General features: G+C 40.6%; 1 protein-coding gene and 2 long non-coding RNA genes across 3 annotated transcripts; all 3 read left to right on the top strand.

Moving 5' to 3' along the window:
* The first annotated feature begins 1,356 nt into the window (after positions 1-1,356).
* Positions 1,357-2,116, top strand: LOC115391026 (uncharacterized). The gene is made up of 5 exons (XR_003931717.1): positions 1,357-1,367; positions 1,460-1,520; positions 1,628-1,678; positions 1,853-1,918; positions 2,069-2,116. It is a non-coding gene; the product is annotated as an uncharacterized LOC115391026 (long non-coding RNA).
* Positions 2,117-2,512: 396 nt separating this feature from the next.
* Positions 2,513-3,219, top strand: LOC115389493 (uncharacterized). The gene is made up of 5 exons (XR_003931600.1): positions 2,513-2,560; positions 2,703-2,732; positions 2,821-2,868; positions 2,972-3,022; positions 3,142-3,219. It is a non-coding gene; the product is annotated as an uncharacterized LOC115389493 (long non-coding RNA).
* Positions 3,220-12,054: 8,835 nt separating this feature from the next.
* On the top strand, positions 12,055-15,970 carry cnga1a (cyclic nucleotide gated channel subunit alpha 1a). The gene is made up of 7 exons (XM_030093333.1): positions 12,055-12,149; positions 12,266-12,328; positions 12,618-12,752; positions 12,842-12,946; positions 13,522-13,628; positions 14,343-14,953; positions 15,041-15,970. Exons 1-7 carry the CDS (start codon positions 12,055-12,057, stop codon positions 15,968-15,970), a joined length of 2,046 nt encoding a protein of 681 aa, XP_029949193.1.
* Positions 15,971-18,592: the final 2,622 nt, after the last annotated feature.

Raw genomic sequence — 18,592 nt, 5'->3', positions numbered from 1 at the left:
TGTGTGTGTGTGTGTGTGTGTGTGTGTGTGTGTGTGTGTGTGTGTGTGAGTGTGTGAGTGAGTGTGTGTGTGTGTGTGTTTCATCAAGTTTTTCCTCCAATAGCTACATGCAACAATAGTTTTCCTCAATTTGTTGTATAGAGAGTAGAGAGTTACTTTATTAATCCCAAGCTGGGAAATTCCAGTTTTGCAACTGTAAAAACAGACAAATCCAAAAAAAAAATAAATAAATAAATAAATATATATATATATATATATATATATATATATATATATATATATATATATATATATATATATATATATGTATATATGTGTATATATATATATATATATATATATATATATATTCATACATATGTACATACCCATACACACACACACACACACACACCCATATATGTATACATACATATACACACGTATACACACCTACACATACAGACATTCCACAATAAGTACAACCAAAGAGTAAAAGATTAAAAATATGAGATATGTGCTGACTAGGATATCAAGAAAAATAAAGAATACTTGGATAACAGATAAGGGTGCTGTCCCGAAAAAAGTGGACCCATCGATTAATTGTAGGATTAGGGTTTGGGTTAGAAATTGGCTCTAGGAAAAGGATTAGATTCTTCAATTGAAGGAGATGGCCTGAAAATGTCACAGTTATCCTCTTGTGGCCGTCTATGTTTTGGACAGCAAATGAGAAAATGGGGCTGGCCTTCCCTTGAGCAGCTCAACTTTAAAATGTTGGATGGTTCAATTTCCACATTTGTGAGTTTTGTTTTTGTTTTTTGTTTTTTTAAGATGTGAAACCGCTCCACTTAAGCTGAAAGCTTCAGATAAAGTCATTTATGTGCGTTAATTTGGTGATTTTGTGTGTTGACCTCAAGTTCAAATATCATGCCATTAATCGCAATAGTTGTTGTCAGAGTTGCGATTAATTAGTTAAAAGAATAAATCGATTGACAGTATGAATAATAACCCACGAAAGTCACATTTTGATAAGCTGCACAGTCATGATACAGTATTTTTACCCCACATACTTCATTGGTAAATAGTCATACAAATGGAGAGCTGGCACAGTGAAGGTGTGATCTGCTCTAGACAGTGTAATCAAACCCAGTCTGCTATTACGCAGAAAGTGGATTTGACCACTGGTCATTTAGTAAAGCTGGAGACTAGACACCTTCACTGCACCCACTCATTGGGTAACATCACTCCTATCGACTGTGATTGGCTCCGAGGTGAGCACGGTCCCCTATAAAAAAATCTAACTAACCTGGTGAGAGGTACAATACGATCGGCTGGCGTCGAGCTGCTCATCATCTACATTTCAGGAGCGTCTTTGGGTTTCACAGCAGGTGAGTTATGAGAAACTTTCTCACAGGAAGCAAACATCCACTGTGCCATTGACAGAAATGATATAGTCTAATCATGATGCTTAAATCTGCAGGGCAAACATGAAGCTGGCCATCCTGTGCCTCTGTTTGGTTAGTACAGCCTGTGCTGCACCAGTAAGTACTAAATAGCAGGTTTTTGACAGCATTTTACTGCCTGTTTGTTTTTTAAATCATTTAAACGCCTCATTTGAGCTCACAGTCTTTGTTTCTGCTTGTTTTAGTTTCAGTACTTGCCTCGTTTCACATCTTCCAGAGGGGCTCCGCTCCCACAGGTGATCCCACTCAAAGTGCACGCACTCTTTTAAAGTTTCTGCTCTGCCTCCTCTTTTGAGTTTGAAAATGCCAGAAATGGACATGAGACATTGAGGATTGTTGCTGCTATGCAGCGGCACACATTTTAAAAATTCTAGAAAAAGATCGATTTTGACAACTTCACCTCATTTTAGATGAAAAATCCCTTCACCGCTGGATTCCCACAGCCGGCACTGCCTGGTGCTTACAGCGTGGAGCTCGTAAGTCTTTTTATTTTTTTATTTTTTTATTTTTTTTTTTTATCACTTTTAATGCAGCAGTCATATTTTCATCTTACTCAGTAAACATTACTCCTCCTGAGATTTGAAATTATGCTCACAGTACACGTGTGCTTTTGTGTTTTCTTGCAGATTTACCCACACAGATTTGGCGCTGCTGCTGGACCGGGCCCTGCTCAGGTAACGACACAACCAGCAGCTTCACTTCACACCAGAATAAGGTGAAAGCTCAAATCTGTCAGTGGTTTTCTGTTGGCGGACGCCAAAGACCACAGGACATGATTTAGAAGTGTCACTAATGTCCAAGATAGTTACAGGATACTTGAATAACTTTTTATAGCTTAAATTTCAACACTCCTAAAGTGCATGTTATTGAGATTTGAAGCCAGTATTTGGCCCCACTGTAACATTTTGGCAAAATCAGACATGAGAACCTGAATTGACAGACTTTCTTAGAGGCAAGCAGGAGTGAGCTTAATAAGGGGGGAAAAAAACACCGAAGCATTTGCAACCACTGATTGTATTTTTCGTTGACTTTTTTTGGTTTCTCTCCAGCCCTTTTCCTCTTATGGTTTAATCAAGTACTCCATTCCTCAGCCACCAGGCAGACAGAGCGTGGAAGTCGTACGTGTCTATTTTTGCTTTATCTGTGTCACACTATGTAAAGTCATTTTCAAGGCATTTTTTTCATACATGTGTATGATATGAAAACATTATTTATTGATGTTTTTTTTTTCTGTTTTTTCCCCTCTATTGACATTTGCAGTACTACCCCTATGACTTCTCCCAGCAAAGGGTAAACATTCCAGATTTTGGTTTAAAATTTGTTCGGAACATTTTTCATGTTGTGGTCTTACTAACAGGCTTTTTTTTTATTGTTACAGATAATAACAAACCTTCCTCCCATGACAAATAACCCTTCAGTGCCAGATGTGAGATTTTTTTTTTAATTTATTCTGCATATCCCTCACTTATTCTCATGTTGTTGTGAAAACAGTTTTCATAAACTGCTTTGACTTTTTATCCCCTCAACAGATCCTCCCATTTGATTACCCTCCGCAAGCTCTTCCCCAGCAGCCCCTGAATGTGAGAAAGTGATCATGTATTCAAACTGTGTTTCTCGCATGAATATTTCAGTTATTCCTCACTTTTCGGTCATATTTCATTTCCAAACTTGTAAACTTTTTGTATTTTATTTTTCATAGAATCCAACTTTTGACATCAACACACTCCCATCCCAGGATCCTCTGGCACCGCTCCAGGACCAGCCCATCCAGACAAGCCAGGTACACAGCAACTTACATTTCCCACGAATACGCATTTTAAAAAGTAATAGTCAATAGTAATCATAAATGTATTGGTTTTTTTTCCTTCCTAGATGCCAACAAAGGCGTAAAGATGTGAACAGGTGGAAAAAAGCTGTTTTGAACTGCAAATGAAACTGTTACTAATTGCTTGAAAGAAATGGCTAAATTTAATAATGATAAATAACATGTTTTAATTTCAATAACTCAGAAAATTGTCATTTTAAGTGTGAAAGCATCATCTGCATGGAATGAAGCGTATTTTTCAAGAATGGTTTGCTCCTCTGTACCAGCAAAAATCAATAACCTTTAACTAACTAGTAGAAATGCAGACTAGTTTGTGATGCTGTATATCGTTGTTTTTCAAGTCTGACCTTGACTGTTATAATCTTTAAAGTAATAAAGGATTTTTTGAAGCATGTTTTGTCCATACTGACTATTTATTTGTGAAGTTGAACCATTACTGTGAACGTGCAATGGCCTGCGGAGAAAATAGTGCCTCAAGTCAATCGTTTGACTCCAAAGCACCATGTACTTACTGAGTGACTTACAAAAAAATCTTTAAAAAGTTACATTTGTTGCAATTTTTTTGTCAAATCTTTTATAATCAAAACCACAAACATAACACCAATATCATCATGATGCATGTAATTGTCTAACAATAGAGTGTAGCTGTGGTATCGCACACCATGACAATGTTGTCTGGTTGTTTAATTCCTCTGCAATCTGGTTAAATGGCAACAGGTGCTCAAACCACAAATCAGAATTTAGGCAGAGTAAGGTATCATCAAGCTTAGTGCTGAGTTTAAAAGCTTATAACTCTGGAAATCCTGTTATCATTGACTTTATCTGTGTTTATGGTTTTCATGAAACACCATGATTCAGTGACTTCTTCCACAGAAGGCAGGTGACAGGCAGTGATCTCTGCAGTCTTAAAAACACCCTGAGGGGACCAGTCTGCAGCTCAGCAGTGAGCGTGACTCAGTGAGGCTGCAGGTCATCATCGGATTTGTACGATATGAGCAGCGACACTGGACCATCTTTGGAGAAGGTTGCAGTCAAAATACCTTGTAACTCATCACTTTTCTTCATAAAGCTAATTTTCAAGTCTTTTTTCTTTTTTTTTTTTTGCTCCGGAAAGTTTTTTTTTCTCTCTTTTTTTATCATTCAACACACTTCTGTCACTTTTTCTGAAAAAAGGCACAAATGTTGTCATTTTCAGACGGGTTCAGTCAGTGTCTTGCCCTTTGATCTTCTTTTGTCAGGTTTTTGTCGGGCGTGGTTTGTGAGGCAGACCTCGGGGAAGTGGCAGGAGAGGTGAGAGGGAACACCTGTACCTAATAATCAGTGATTACCTCTCCCTCTCTGGTAGCTGACTGGGGTTTAAAAAGGGGAGGATCCAGGAGAGGCGAGGCCCGACAGAGATGACAGCAGACACCAGGCCGACATGCCGCAGCAGAGGACGGACAAGGAGAACGGCTTTCACAAGGGTTCTCCACCGTTTATGTCTGGCAGTGACGGAGACACCAATCAAACTCAAGTTCTGCAAATGGGCTGCGTCTGTTCAGTGCAGGAGGACTCACGTGGCGAGAAAGCCTCGTTAAACTGATATTAACCTCAGAATAAATCTAATCTGTAAAATAAAAAAATTAAAATCATTTCTGGTAGAATAGCACTCATGATTAGAAATGAACACTTCAAACAGATCCATCTCTTGTCTTTGACTGCAAGCAGAAATACTAAAGGTTATTTCTTTGTGTAATTCATTCTAATCTATTCTATGCGTCCAATAATAGCCCTTGAGTGAGATCAATGACTGGAAATGATTTTCTTTTTGACTCCAATTCTATGATTATATTACATTTATTTTTCTGAGAGGAACTGGCAATGTGGGTTATCCTGGGCACTCCATGTTCTGTTGAGTTATGTAAACATTAATGATGCTATGTCTTCTCCTCTGTCTTCATACAAACATCCAAAGCCTGAAACAACTTTTCAGTTATTTTTTTCTTTTGCAAAATGCAGCGTGACATCTGAATAGTGTGTGACTAGCTTATTCAAAATCAACATAAACAACCCCCCCACCACACACACACACACACACACACACACACGTAAAAAAACAAAAAACTGCTCTCAAGACCAAAATAATCCTGAAGCCGTTTACACAGCACTAGCACAGCGTATGTATTTTACATGAGGCAGAAGCTACAGCTCATCACACAGTGATCATAAATCACTGCAGCGTTCAAGTGAATGTTCCCACCAACACGTATCTGTCTCCAAAAATAAATACCGTGAAGGGAAAAGGGAAAATCCTCCTTATCCTCCACTCGCCTGGGGAAGAGAGCCTGCCATAACATGATATAACACTTATCTCCTCAAAGCCACAGAAAATACATGTCATTTCATGCCATGACTGTCTCGTCTCCACATTTTTCCCTTCCTGGATGTCAAGATCATGTCAATTGCAGAAGAGAAAATGTTGAAAATCACTCCTAAAGCTTCATTTTAAACAGTTAGAACTGCACTATAATGGCCTTCCTGTCATTCATAAATGATGAGGAAAAAGATCCTGGTGTAATGAAATGCTGGAACTGACAAATGGCCTATGGGTTCAGCTTTTAGTCTGGTCTGCATGGGAAAAAATTAAAGAAAAAGAAAAAAAAAAGCAAAACACAAATTGATTCCAATTCACAAAAGGATCGACCACAAGTCTACTGAATCTGGAACTAAAAAATAAACAAGCGCTGCCACAATCATGGAGCCCCAAATGACCATTGTTTGTCTCTTTGGAGCTGCGTCTGATCACTTCAGTATATTTCCTCAAACGTGAGTGTTAGGTTAGGCTGAAGCAGAGGGAAGTGCCACAAAGCTGCAACGGCCTCAAGAGGCGAATGATAAACTCATCAATGTTTTTCAGAACTTTTATAGCAGGAAAAAAGAAACAATCAAGACAGAGACAACTATAATTAGATGAAAATAGACAGGCAAAGGGTTTCTTATGAATCTTGCAACAGAGAGAAAACACAAATTAGTGTCATTTTAAGCCCACCGTGTCAGTTATAATGGTTCAAAAATCACACACTACTTAAGACACATCTTCTCCTCACATTGTTAAAAGCAGAGGTCTGAAGCTCATTTTAACTCACAGACCCCACACAGTCAAATCACATCTTAAAGGTCTTCAGCTTTATTTGAGGGAGAACGACTGTTAGGAAAAAGAAAAAAAAAACTGCACACAAACACCTAAAAATATCTCTCTCTATGCAGCCGGTTTTTATAGAAAAGAGGTATGAGCACAGCAAACATTTAGATCACAGATCATGTGAGCTTCACACAGTGGAAAAAAAAGGCCTTGTGGTCTGAGCTCCTTCCTGCTCCTTTCATCTGTCTCATCTTTTTTAAATATATATACACATTTGAACTATTTTCAAGTCAACCTATAAGTGGAGCCTCTCTGTCAAATCTATAGACGCTGATGTCAGCTTCCATCCCACGTTTTTCCCCCTGTTTGGTTGCAGGGCATTAAAGACGGCGGTGTGTGTTAAGCAAACTTGCACAGTATGTAATTAACCATAACAGGGGGCCTCAACCCCACATGCCTCCTCTCTTCAGTTTTTGACATGCAAAGAGATTTCTTCAGACGTCTTACTGGATGTGATTGGCTATTACAGGGTGCTCCCCTACATATATATATATGGCACGTTCGTGAGACATGAAGTACTTCGCTACAATCTCTGAAAAGGAACAGCTTCACTTTTTCTCTGCATCAGGAACAAAAACGGTGAGTTTACTTTGGAAACATTTCTCCACTCCGTGATAAATATTGACACTAAATGACTAAATGTATTTTTTTTTTTACCTTCATTTAAAAGAAAAACTTGTGTATCTTTTTGAATATGTTTCTGTAGATACTTTCATCATGAAGCAGATTCTGCTGTTCATGTGCCTGCTGGCTGCTGCCTTCGCTGCTCCTGTAAGTCTTTCCTGATTTTGTGTGCTATTCATTCAGTCTGACCTCTAATCTCTATTTAAACTCTTAAACACTGTCTTTCCAATGCTGTTAGGTGAGTTGATATTTCCTCATGTCCTCTTCAATTACAGGTCCCAGAGAGTGAAAGCACCGAGGTAAAAAGAGCCTTTAAAGGGGGAAAAAAAAGAAAACATTTCTATGCAGTCTGGGCTTTGTCTGCTGTGACATGTCATGCAATGTTTCTGTCATGTCATCAGTTGCACAGTGTGATAGGCCTCTAACAGAGAGAAGATAATTGGCTTAATTGCTGCACATGTCTGGAGATGTCTGGTATTTATTCAGCAGGTTGCAGCACATGCTAATCAGGCCCTGAGGTGGATGGAGATGTACAGGCTGTACCAGCAGCAGGTAGTGGGGGTTCAGCGATATTTCACCCACACATCAAACATCAGCCATAATCACCAATCTGTATTTTTTCAGGGAGTAGTTGGGAACCCCTTCCTTCCTGCTGCTGATGCTCCTGTAAGTTTGTCCATGTTAGATTTGACTCGCAGGAGCTAAACTCTTCTGTAGTCACTGAAGCTTCTTTTGTCACTCATTCATGAATTATTCAATTATTTAGGTGGATCCTGCTGTGGCTGCAGTGGTGAGTTTTTTTTTTTTTTTTTTTTTTTTTTTTTTATAAGTCATCCTCTTATCCAGGCAGTCAAGACATGGATTACAAGCTTTGAAATGTTTTTCTGCTGCAGGTTGACACTGCTCCGGCTCAGCCCGCGGACGTCCCTGCTGCGGCTCCCGTCCCGGCTGGAGACGCCTCAGAGGAAGAAGGAGAGGTGAAGGAGCACGACGTCCATCTTTAGTCCGGGTCCCGGAGCCTGTCGGAGCGGAAAGAGACAATCTGTGCACACATAAAGCCAATTCAAAGTCCCCAATCAATCCAAAATTCATTTTGCTCAGACACGTGTTACTACCTGGGAAAAACTTGAATGTCTTGAACGAAAAACTTAAAGAAGTGTAGGTTGTAATTCACCAAACTGACTCCCCGACTAAATTAGCTGAGAAAACATGGGTGGAGGCTGCCTGTAACCACAGGAAAAACAGGCAGCTGGCAGGAGAGTAACAGGCCCATATTCATGAGCAGACACGGAGGCACTCTGCCAGCTCTAAATGTACGTTGGGAACATTGCCTAAAATAAGACTTGCAAATCCCCAAACAAATTTTGGATGTACACAGCGCCCCAGTGAAAACATGTTCTGATCACTTTGGAGAATTTTGCTTTGAACCAGCAGGCGCTTTGTCTCGTCACACTGGAAGAAGTGTTGGAGTGACTAATGATGCTATAAGAGCCCCGGCAGTGCGACAGTGTGCAGTAGCAGCACCCCTGAAGTCAAAGATCCACAAGTAATTCATTTCATTATTAACATATCAACTCTCCATTTCCCCGCCTCAGGATGGAGTCGCTGCTCCCAAAGCTGCAGCTGCTGCTGCCGCCGCTGCTCCCCTGAACTCTGACGAGGTGGAGGAGGCCGAGGAGGCGGAGGCGGCCGAGGCCGACCCAGCTGTGGTGGAGGCAGCCCCGGCGGAGCCGGCAGCGGACCCCGCGGCCGCAGTGGAGCCAGCTGTGGTCGACGTCGCCGTGGATCCGGCACCGGTCGACGCCGCCGCCGGTGTGGACGTGCCTCCCGTTGACGTGGCTCCCGTTGACACGGCCCCTGCGGCCCCCGAGGTGGCCGTGGATGCCGCCGCCCCCGCCGCAGCCGACGTCCCCGCTGCCGCTGATGTCCCAGCCGCTGACGCCGGCGCAGGCCCGCTGGCCGCCTAGGCCGATGATGCGGGCGAGACAGCAGATCCTGCTGTACTGTAATGAGACCCCCTGTATTATCAGTGCTCTGTTAGCAGCAGAGAGAGGAGTGGATGAAAACAGCCACTCGTCATGTAAAGACGTATAAATAAACACACGGGAAATATTGGCTTGAGGCAGAAAAGAAAAGCAGTTGAAGCAATTTAAACAGTCTTCAATAACAGACTAAGTGAAACATTCTTAGCCTTTACATAAAGGACTTTTCTGCATGTAAAACACTAAAAACAGTCCTATTTTTAGACTCTGGCAGCTCTGTAACCTTTCCAGGTGTTATTTCAAAAATGAAACCTCTCCCTCTGTAATGTGTAAAAATATGCAGAAATAAAACACTTGGTAACACTCTAAACTCTTCTTGATTCTGGTGTGTGTCAGGTTTATTTTACTGAAAATAAAGAGTAATTGCCTTGCTCTGTGTTGAGATCATGTTGTTTCACAGCTGTCTGAAGAGCATCAAACCTTTAAAAGTTGATTTAAATTAGTCTGTTTTTGAAAAATTTTAAAATGCCGTTTATTGAACAGGGTCACAATATTTAACAGCTCTCACTTTATGAGTAATTAACGTTTTCTTTTTGCTGCAGATGGTGAGAACCATACGGATTCAACTTTATGTTGAGGTTTTAAGTTGGACATGTGGTGCTCAGCTGGATTGCATTATATGAATAAGACCACACGATCAATACAGTATATACTAAAACATCTCTCAATATAATGCAAAACATCTCAACAACATTGCAAACAACAACAACAACAACAACAAAAAGAATGTACACATTGTTATATCAAAATATTTTGGGTCAAGTTCAGATATTTAAGATAAAAGATATCACGTTTGGAACTCTTTCCTGAAAATCTGATTTCTGGTAAACACAGAAATTAAAGTATGGACCTCATCTTGGTGTTGAGTTCTTCATAATTCTGCACAATGAATCTCTCCGAATCAACTATTGGGGGGGAAAAAACAAATCCAAGCTTTTTGAGCATGATCTGGAGTCTGTTGATGGCTTGGTCTTACCAATATTTGTACTACACTACATGACTGCATATCCAGTCCAATAGACTAGAGTAGACCAGCTAAATAAGCTGTCCAGAAGCTGCTATGAAACTGCACACACTACATCAGCCAACAGGGGGAGCCACTGGACCATAGAATTTCTCCAGTGCAGTCCACTACTAATGTGAAGAGATCTCATGGACTCACCAACTTATCACTGACAGAGGTTCGGGTTTATTTTCACTCTCGTGATTCCGATCCATTTAATTGGAACTAGACCCACCTGATCTGAAATCTGTTCCACTGGGTACAATCTAATAGGATCAGACTTATAGCTGAGAGTGCTGACTGAGCAGGAGAGAGAGAGAGAGAGAGAGAGAGAGAGAGAGAGAGAGAGAGAGAGAGAGAGAGAGAGAGAGAGAGAGAGAGAGAGAGAGAGAGGAGAGAGAGAGAGAGAGAGAGAGAGAGAGAGAGAGAGAGAGAGAGGAGAGAGAGAGAGAGAGAGAGAGAGAGAGAGAGAGAGAGAGAGAGAGAGAGAGAGAGAGAATATTACCACACTGTGGGGTCAAACAGCCTCCTACACAATTTCAATCAGAAAGCCCCAGCATATAAATCATAAAAATTCAAATTGAGGACATGTTACAGTTTAGATTAAAGAGACGGAAAAGTTTGGAGTTAATCATCTAGTAGTTATGATTAACACCAGAGGGAATCGGCCAGTCATTTCTTTTATATTCTAAATGAAGGCAAGTCAATGTACTGTCCCCTGCAGTGATGCACACTGGAGTGTGTTTTTGTGGAAGTGCGTGAATGTGTGTATGAATAGTGTGTGTGTGTGTGTGTGTGTGTGTGTGTGTGTGTGTGTGTGTGTGTGTGTGTGTGTGTGTGTGTGTGTGTGTGTGTGTGTATGTGTGTGTCTGTGTGTGTTGTGTGTGTGTGTGTGTGTGCAGATTTAATCCTCTGCTGTTCCACAAATGAACAGGAAAATTACAGCCTGTTGCAGATAGGAAACCAGAAAAGTGTCAGGCCGGCGCTGCGGACAGGATGCTGACGAACAGGTTAACTGCGGGTTGCCAGAACTTCACTTGAAAGTGTCCCGTATCTCCCAGCGGTGGATAAATAAGGAGGATGAGTGACTTTGCCTCTCCTCTTCTCAGCCAACTCTAATCCACAAATCCTTGTCAGGGTCACTGAGGCTCTGTGACACAGTTAGTTAGACTCAATGCCTGCAGGTGTCAGTTACCCAGTTACATTTGGATATTATTTTAATTAACGGTCCATGACACCTGGTATAGGAATAATTAGCTGATGCTGTGAATGGCTGCCGTCCACACCTAAAACAAGACAAGATCAAAGAAAAAATGGACTTCTCATTGCTTTAAGGAGTGGAAGAGGTAAGTTTAATCATTACAAAAGTGGATTAGGTCATTGTTGTGGTATCAGTTGTGTGTTCGGCTTTTTCATTTGGGAAAGTGTTTCTCCTGATCTGTTTTAAAATGATTTTAGACAATACAGCAGTTCTGCCTTTAAAACCACTCATGTGGTTTAAACTGAATTTTTGTTTTCGCCATTACTTTTTTGGAATAAATCTAAAGTTACCAGGCAAAAACTCTGCATTATTCATGCTGTCTGATACTGAAGAAATTTAAAGTTGGTGTAATCAGGATGAAAATCTAAACAAGATTAATTTAAATCTATGACCTGAAGTTTACGATTAAACAAGGATAAAATAGCTAACAGAATTTCAGTTTCCATTTGAATAGCAAGGAAGAAATTGGTACATTTTGCTGATTATATTAAAAATAGGAGACTTTTGGAATGCAAATATTAAAACTTATGTTTCCAACAATTCATCAGAGAAAAATATTAATTTAAAGGTGCTAATGTGTTGCATGGACAAGTATTCAACCTTTGCTACCAGCTGTCATTGACTGAAATGTCCACTTTGGATTTGGGCCTGCAGGGTAGACTGCAAATCTGCTGCCATGACCACTTCTGCCACCTGCCCCCGCCTCGCAGCGCCCCCTCCAGCCGCCCCGCCGCTCAGCACGGACAGCGAAGAGCACAGCGACGACGATCTGTACGCAAAAATTCAAAGACGCTCTCATGCAGACAGAGAGCTCACAATGCATGGAGCAGAACTGAGACAACTGTCACTTAATTAACCTGATGTGTAATGTTCTGTGCCCGTGACAGAAGTGAGCCTCAATCGAATCCTAATCTTCTGGGCAACGCGAATAACAGCAATAACAATGAAGAGTGAGTACAATTTGAAGCTGCAGACATATAAAGAAAGCCAATGTAACAAAAAAAAAAGGTTTTATTGCTGTGATGTGTTCTAGATTCATTAAAGAGCACTTTGTAATTGTCTTAATTAATCCTATTCCAGGGAGAAAAAGAAAAAAAGGAAAAAGGAAAAGAAAGAGAAGAAAGACAAGAAGGAGAAGAAGGAGTAATTATTGTTTTTATTGAAATCCTTTAAGTAAATGTGGTATGTAAAGTACAGCCAAGAGTCACTTTCTGACCATGATTTTAATGTTCTTTACAGAAAGAAGGAGCAGGAGAGGAAAGAAAAAGAAGAAAAAGAAGCTAAAGAAGCCAAAGAAAAAGAGGAAAAAGAAGCCAAAGAAAAAGAGGAAAAAGAAAAGCAGAAAGAAAAAGAGAAGGAAAAAGAGAAAGACAAGTGAACACATTTTCAAGAATTTCCTCAACAAGCTTTCAAAATACTGTTTTTACTGTGCTAATTTATATTTAATTTCTTTCTTTTCACAGACCCAAAGAATTATTCGTCATTAATCCTGCTGGGAACTTGTATTACCACTGGCTTTTCATCATCACACTGCCAGTCATGTATAACTGGACCATGATTATTGCCAGGTGACTCCAATAAATCACTGATTCATTCAACACTGCAGGTCAAATGTTCACATTATTCCATTCAGTTACATCGAGTGCCGTTCACATCTTTGTTCACGTGGAACTCTAACATATCTATTTCAGGAACCGCTCGGCTTTGTGGAGAAAAGTAGCTCTGTTCTTCTGAACCTAAGTGGCAGGTCGATTTAACTGGAGCTCAATGCAGCAGAGAATGTGGTGTTGTAAATGGATTCCACTTTCCAAAAGCTTCGGCAGTCTCAAAGCCCGACGCATTAGTCGTATTGTACCATTCACACTCATGAATGAGGTCTGCCATCCCAGAAGCTCGAACACCATTACCAGCAATTTGATATTCGGTGTCTTTCTCAATAGAGTGGGCCAGGAGAGGATCTCAACCCGCAACCTCGGGACAGAAGGATGATCAACTCTAACAACTGAGCTACTGACAAAACTCCACAATTTATGTTAAAAGCAACCAAAGCAGACCAGTTACCCTGATGATACTGTGGTATTGCTGTTCAATATTATTAATTGAAAAACATTGGTAATGGCTTGTGTTCTTCTGCCCCAAACAGGGCTTGCTTTGAAGAGCTGCAGTACAATTATTTGATATATTGGGTGTTTCTGGACTACACTTCAGACCTAATTTACCTGGCTGATATGTTCTTCAGGACCAGAACAGGTAAAACCCCAAACCTTGAGCATCACGGTCTGAGGGATTCATTCTTTTCCTGAACTGTCAAGTGAATTGGTGACCTCTGATTGACTGACGATTAATGCCATTGAATATCCTTCAATTCAGTGAAACAAACCAAGTGTCATTAAAAAACAAACACAAACAAAAACTGTAAAGGGGTATATTTGGGGCATAATTGACTCAGAAACACGCCATCGTTTTAAATTGGCAGGTTTAGCATTTTTTTTCTGACATACATCAGTGTGTACTTTAGACATAAATCAATCTAACAGGAAAATGTATTAGACCCACCAAAACAGCTTTAGTGTGCAATAATATACAAATGCAACATTTGTAACTTGTCCTTCTTTCACCCAATTTATTGTGCCTTTTGGTGCTGTTAAAAATATTTACTCTAATGTATTAAGAGCATTTAAATCACTCAATATTCAGTAAAAAATGATAAAATAAAGGCATGTAGACATGTGGAATGGAAATAAATTGAGGATTGACAGTGTTTCTTGCGATGACTTGTCTGTATCATTATCAATGCCCCCACCAACTGATCACCACTGAAGAACACAATGTTTTCAGATTAAACAGTTTGCCTAATTTGTGCAATCAGTGATGATGACAAGCAGGACACAAAGTCCTTTTTTTAATTTAATGCCAAATCAAGCGTTAATTTTTCTCAAAGTTTTTCTTCTTCCTTGTTTGCAGGGTACCTTGAGCAAGGCTTGATGGTAAAAGATGAGAAGCTGCTCCGGGATCGCTACGTCAGCAGCTTCCAGTTTCGTCTTGACGTTGTCTCCATGTTGCCCACTGATGTCTTTTATTTCTTCCTTGGCCTTGACTACCCCGAGATCCGCATCAACAAGCTTCTGAGGATCGGTCGCATGATGGAGTTCTTCACCAGGACCGAGACAAAAACCAACTATCCAAACATCTTCCGCATCGGAAACCTGATCATGTACATCCTCATCATCATCCACTGGAATGCCTGCCTGTACTTCTCTTTCTCCAAATCCATTGGTTTTGGGGCTGATGATTGGGTCTACCCAGCTCTGGATGATCCCGAGGAGCCTGCGTTTGGGCTTCCCGGGAGGAAATATGCTTTCAGCCTCTATTGGTCCACACTGACATTGACCACCATCGGAGAAACTCCACCACCAGCCCTGGACTCAGAATTTCTTTTTCACGTTGTAGACTTCTTAGTTGGAGTCTTAATCTTTGCCACCATCGTAGGTAACATTGCCACCATGATTTCCAACATGAATGCAGCCCAAGCCCAGTTCCAGGCCCGAATAGACAACATCAAACAGTACATGCAGGTCAGTGAAAACTCCATCAGAAAGACAAGGAGTTATGAAAAACACTTGATTATTCTTTCAATTGTTCTAATTTCTTTTCTTTTGCAGGTTCGAAAAGTCAGCAAGGATCTCGAATTGAGAGTCATCAAGTGGTTTGACTATCTTTGGAATAATGGCAAGGCGCAGGATGAACGGGAGGTGCTACGGTACCTCCCAGATAAACTAAAAGCAGAAATTGCTATCCAAGTCCACATGGATACTCTGAAGAAAGTCCGGATCTTTGCAGACTGTGAAGCAGGCCTGCTGATTGAGCTGGTGCTCAAACTACGACCTCAGGTATTCAGCCCTGGGGACTACATCTGCAGGAAAGGCGACATCGGCCGGGAGATGTACATCATCAAAGATGGAAAACTTGCGGTCGTTGCCGACGACGGCGTCACACAGTTTGTAGTTCTTGGAAGCGGCAGCTATTTCGGCGAGATTAGTATCCTTAACATTAAAGGTAGTAAAGCAGGCAACAGGAGGACAGCCAACATTCGCAGTATTGGATATTCAGACCTCTTCTGCCTGTCCAAGGACGACCTCATGGAATCACTGGTGGAGTATCCCGACGCCAAAGGCATGCTGGAAGAAAAGGGTCGTCAGATTCTGATGAAAGACGGTCTGATAGATTTGGACCCGGCCAACATCAAGCCTGAGGTCAAAGAGCTGGAGGAGAAAGTCAATAAGCTGTACGGCACAATGGATCTGATGCAAACTAAGCTCAAGAAGATTCTTGGAAGTTACAAGAACGCCGACAAAGCTCTGAGGCATCGCATCGCAGATCTGGAGCGCCTCACCGGAGAAGAGGTCGAGGATGAGGAGGAAGAGGAGGAAGAAGTGAAAAAGGAAGAAAAAGTGGAAGAAGGAGAAAGAAAAGATGAAGGAGAGGAAGATGGTGAGGGAGAAAAAAAAGAGGATGGAGAAAGAGGTAGCGAAGAAAAGAAAGAGGAAAAAACTGACAAAGAAAAAGATGAAGATGAAGAAAAAGGTGAATAAAGACACAGAATTTATGGAGGGAAAGAATATCTAAACATACAGTTTTTGTATGACAAGCTGTTTTTTTATATAGTCCTAATTGACTCAATCACAAAATGTCCTTCTGACTGGACTTTATTCATCAACTGAAAATTTTAAAAATATGTTGACTAAACCCAAACAGATGGACTAAACACACAGACTGAAGCAAAACCAAGGTGTTACTCTTGTATATACTGTACATTACAATGTTCTCATGATGGGCAAGTGCTGCAAATGGAATTACTGAAATTCAGTTCAAATAAATGATTGTATTAAGCTGCGTCTTTATTGTGATGTGTAATTTACATAGTCAATACGGTTCCTGGTTCCAGAGCTGCAACAAAAACCAAGCAGATAAAATCATTGTGGTGACTAATAGGTGGTTTATTGTCAGAAACATGAGCTACAGAACAAAACAGAAAAGCCAGAACCAGAGCGCCACGCTAGACTGGAGCAGAGGATGATTACATGCAGCTGTGCCACGGACTGCAGGTGTAGCTCAGCAAGGTGACGACCTTCAGCTCCTGATTGGACTCGCCGAGTGTCAAAGTGGAGGGTCGTCGCAAGATATCTCATAGCAGCGATTTATCGCTTATCACATCCAGGAAAGTAGCTTAGGCTTATCAATCATTAAACCTTGGAGGCTCTGAGATTACAACACACGAAGCACAAAGAGGCAGAACGATCAATCATTTACAATGAGGATGTGTCTTAATAATTTCTTCTTTTTTTGTACAGACTTGGATAGTCAAAACAATCAATGCAATGAAAGAGGCTGATTCTCATCGCGAAGGTTCAATAAGGAGTTAATTGGTCTCAATAGACCCACTGTCAATAACATACTGTTGAAGAAAGAAGAGAACATGAGCATGTATTTTTGCCTGCCTCCATTTTTGCAGTTTTTATTTTTAATGCTAAATTAAACCTTTTATTAAAGCCAAAAATTTTATAGAATATGTTTGTTTATCAGCCTGTCTTGGCAAAGTTTAGCAGAGCTTTTGAAGAGCTCAGAAAGACAGCTTTGTCTGGGAATAACAGAAAATGCTTGTTTCATTATTACCTTCGATCATCAGGAGTCTGGAGCTATGCTTTCAAAATGAAACTCCAAAAGAAACAGAAAAAAAAAGGACTTTCATGGAGCATGCAGAGGAGGAACACCAAGAACCAGCTGATTTACTGAGAAGACAAATATATAAACGTGCCGTGAACACATAACTGGCAGTGCGGGAAGAAAAATGAGGGGGAATGTGTAAAAACACACTGACAGTGTGTATAATGTGAAGTTGGAACAGGGATAGGAATTATTCTGTCTTTAGCATCAATGATGGACGGATATGGACTGAAACATCCGGTGTGTGGCCCACCTACTGCTTTTTGTCATGTGCTGTGTTGATACCGATTAAACTGCACCTGGATGTGGTTTGTGAGCGGACCTGGATCAACTTGTGAAGCACATTTGACCCACATTTGGTGTGCACCAATACTGTATGGAGGCAGTTTCCACGCTTTCCACAAATAAGGTGCATTATTTTAAACTGGGATAATATATAAACAAGCTGACAGCTGATAATATATAAACAAGCTAATAATTAATTAACCAATTATGTGTATATTTGTCATTTTAAGAGAGATTTTTGAATTGGTCAGTGTTTTATATCAATGAGTGAGTTTTTATTTTCATTCCACTGGTGTTTCATGTGATTTTCTGTTTGTTTATTGGCCACAAATATGCCTTTTTTGAACGCATTATTTGATTGGTTCCGCCCAGTAGGAGGGGCTTATCAAATAAAAGGGAGGTATTTTGGCTTCTTTGTGGCAGGTCTGTTGTTGGAGAGAGTGAGACAGAGTGGAAGACAGTTTATTGACAGAGGTGATTGACAGAGTTGGTCAATAAGAGTCAGAAAGTCAATGGTACGAATGTAGGTACAGAGGAGGCTCATCTGGCTGGGGACCTGACTGTCTTGGTGGCGTTCTTTTGTCTGAAGGAGGAGCTGAATTCGAGTTCCAACCAGACCAAGAAGCCTGATCTGTCATGGTCACACATCGTTCTTTCTTTGTGTAACAGTCAATCTTGGCAACGTCGTATTACATTTGATGTTTTTTAGAAAGAACCCTGTCACATAGATGTGGCTAAAATAATCATAGCAAGAACTCTTCTAAACTTGAGGGACCACAAACACATCAGGAGAGAGGATAAGAAGACACGTGCTCATAATCAAATCAAAATTTGACAATGATGTTGTGTACGGTCACTTTCCTTTTTCATGACTGAGCTTGTTTCAGTGTGGCAATGAACAACATTATTAGGGGCAGAGTTAGAAAACAAAACAATAAAATATAACCCACAGAGTTCATTTTAAGCCGCTTCATTTGATTTTTGTACTTATTTTTTCTTGAAATGAAAAAGAAATGAGCAAATGTCTACATAAAAAGCAGGTGTTTGGAGATAACGGAGGCTTTCTCTGGCTCTGGCTTTCATTTATTGGAGAGCCAGAGAATAGTGGACATGCTTTACAAGGTTTACCATTTTGAGTTGTTACGTGTGTGTGTGTGTGTGTGTGTGTGTGTGTGTATGGATTGGCATGTGCGTGCATGCATATG

The sequence above is a fragment of the Salarias fasciatus genome, chromosome 6 (genome assembly GCF_902148845.1).
Source record: "Salarias fasciatus chromosome 6, fSalaFa1.1, whole genome shotgun sequence".
Lineage (NCBI taxonomy): Eukaryota > Metazoa > Chordata > Actinopteri > Blenniiformes > Blenniidae > Salarias > Salarias fasciatus.
The sequence above is the reverse complement of the archived record's forward strand: the minus strand, read 5'-3'. Positions and strand labels throughout refer to the sequence as shown.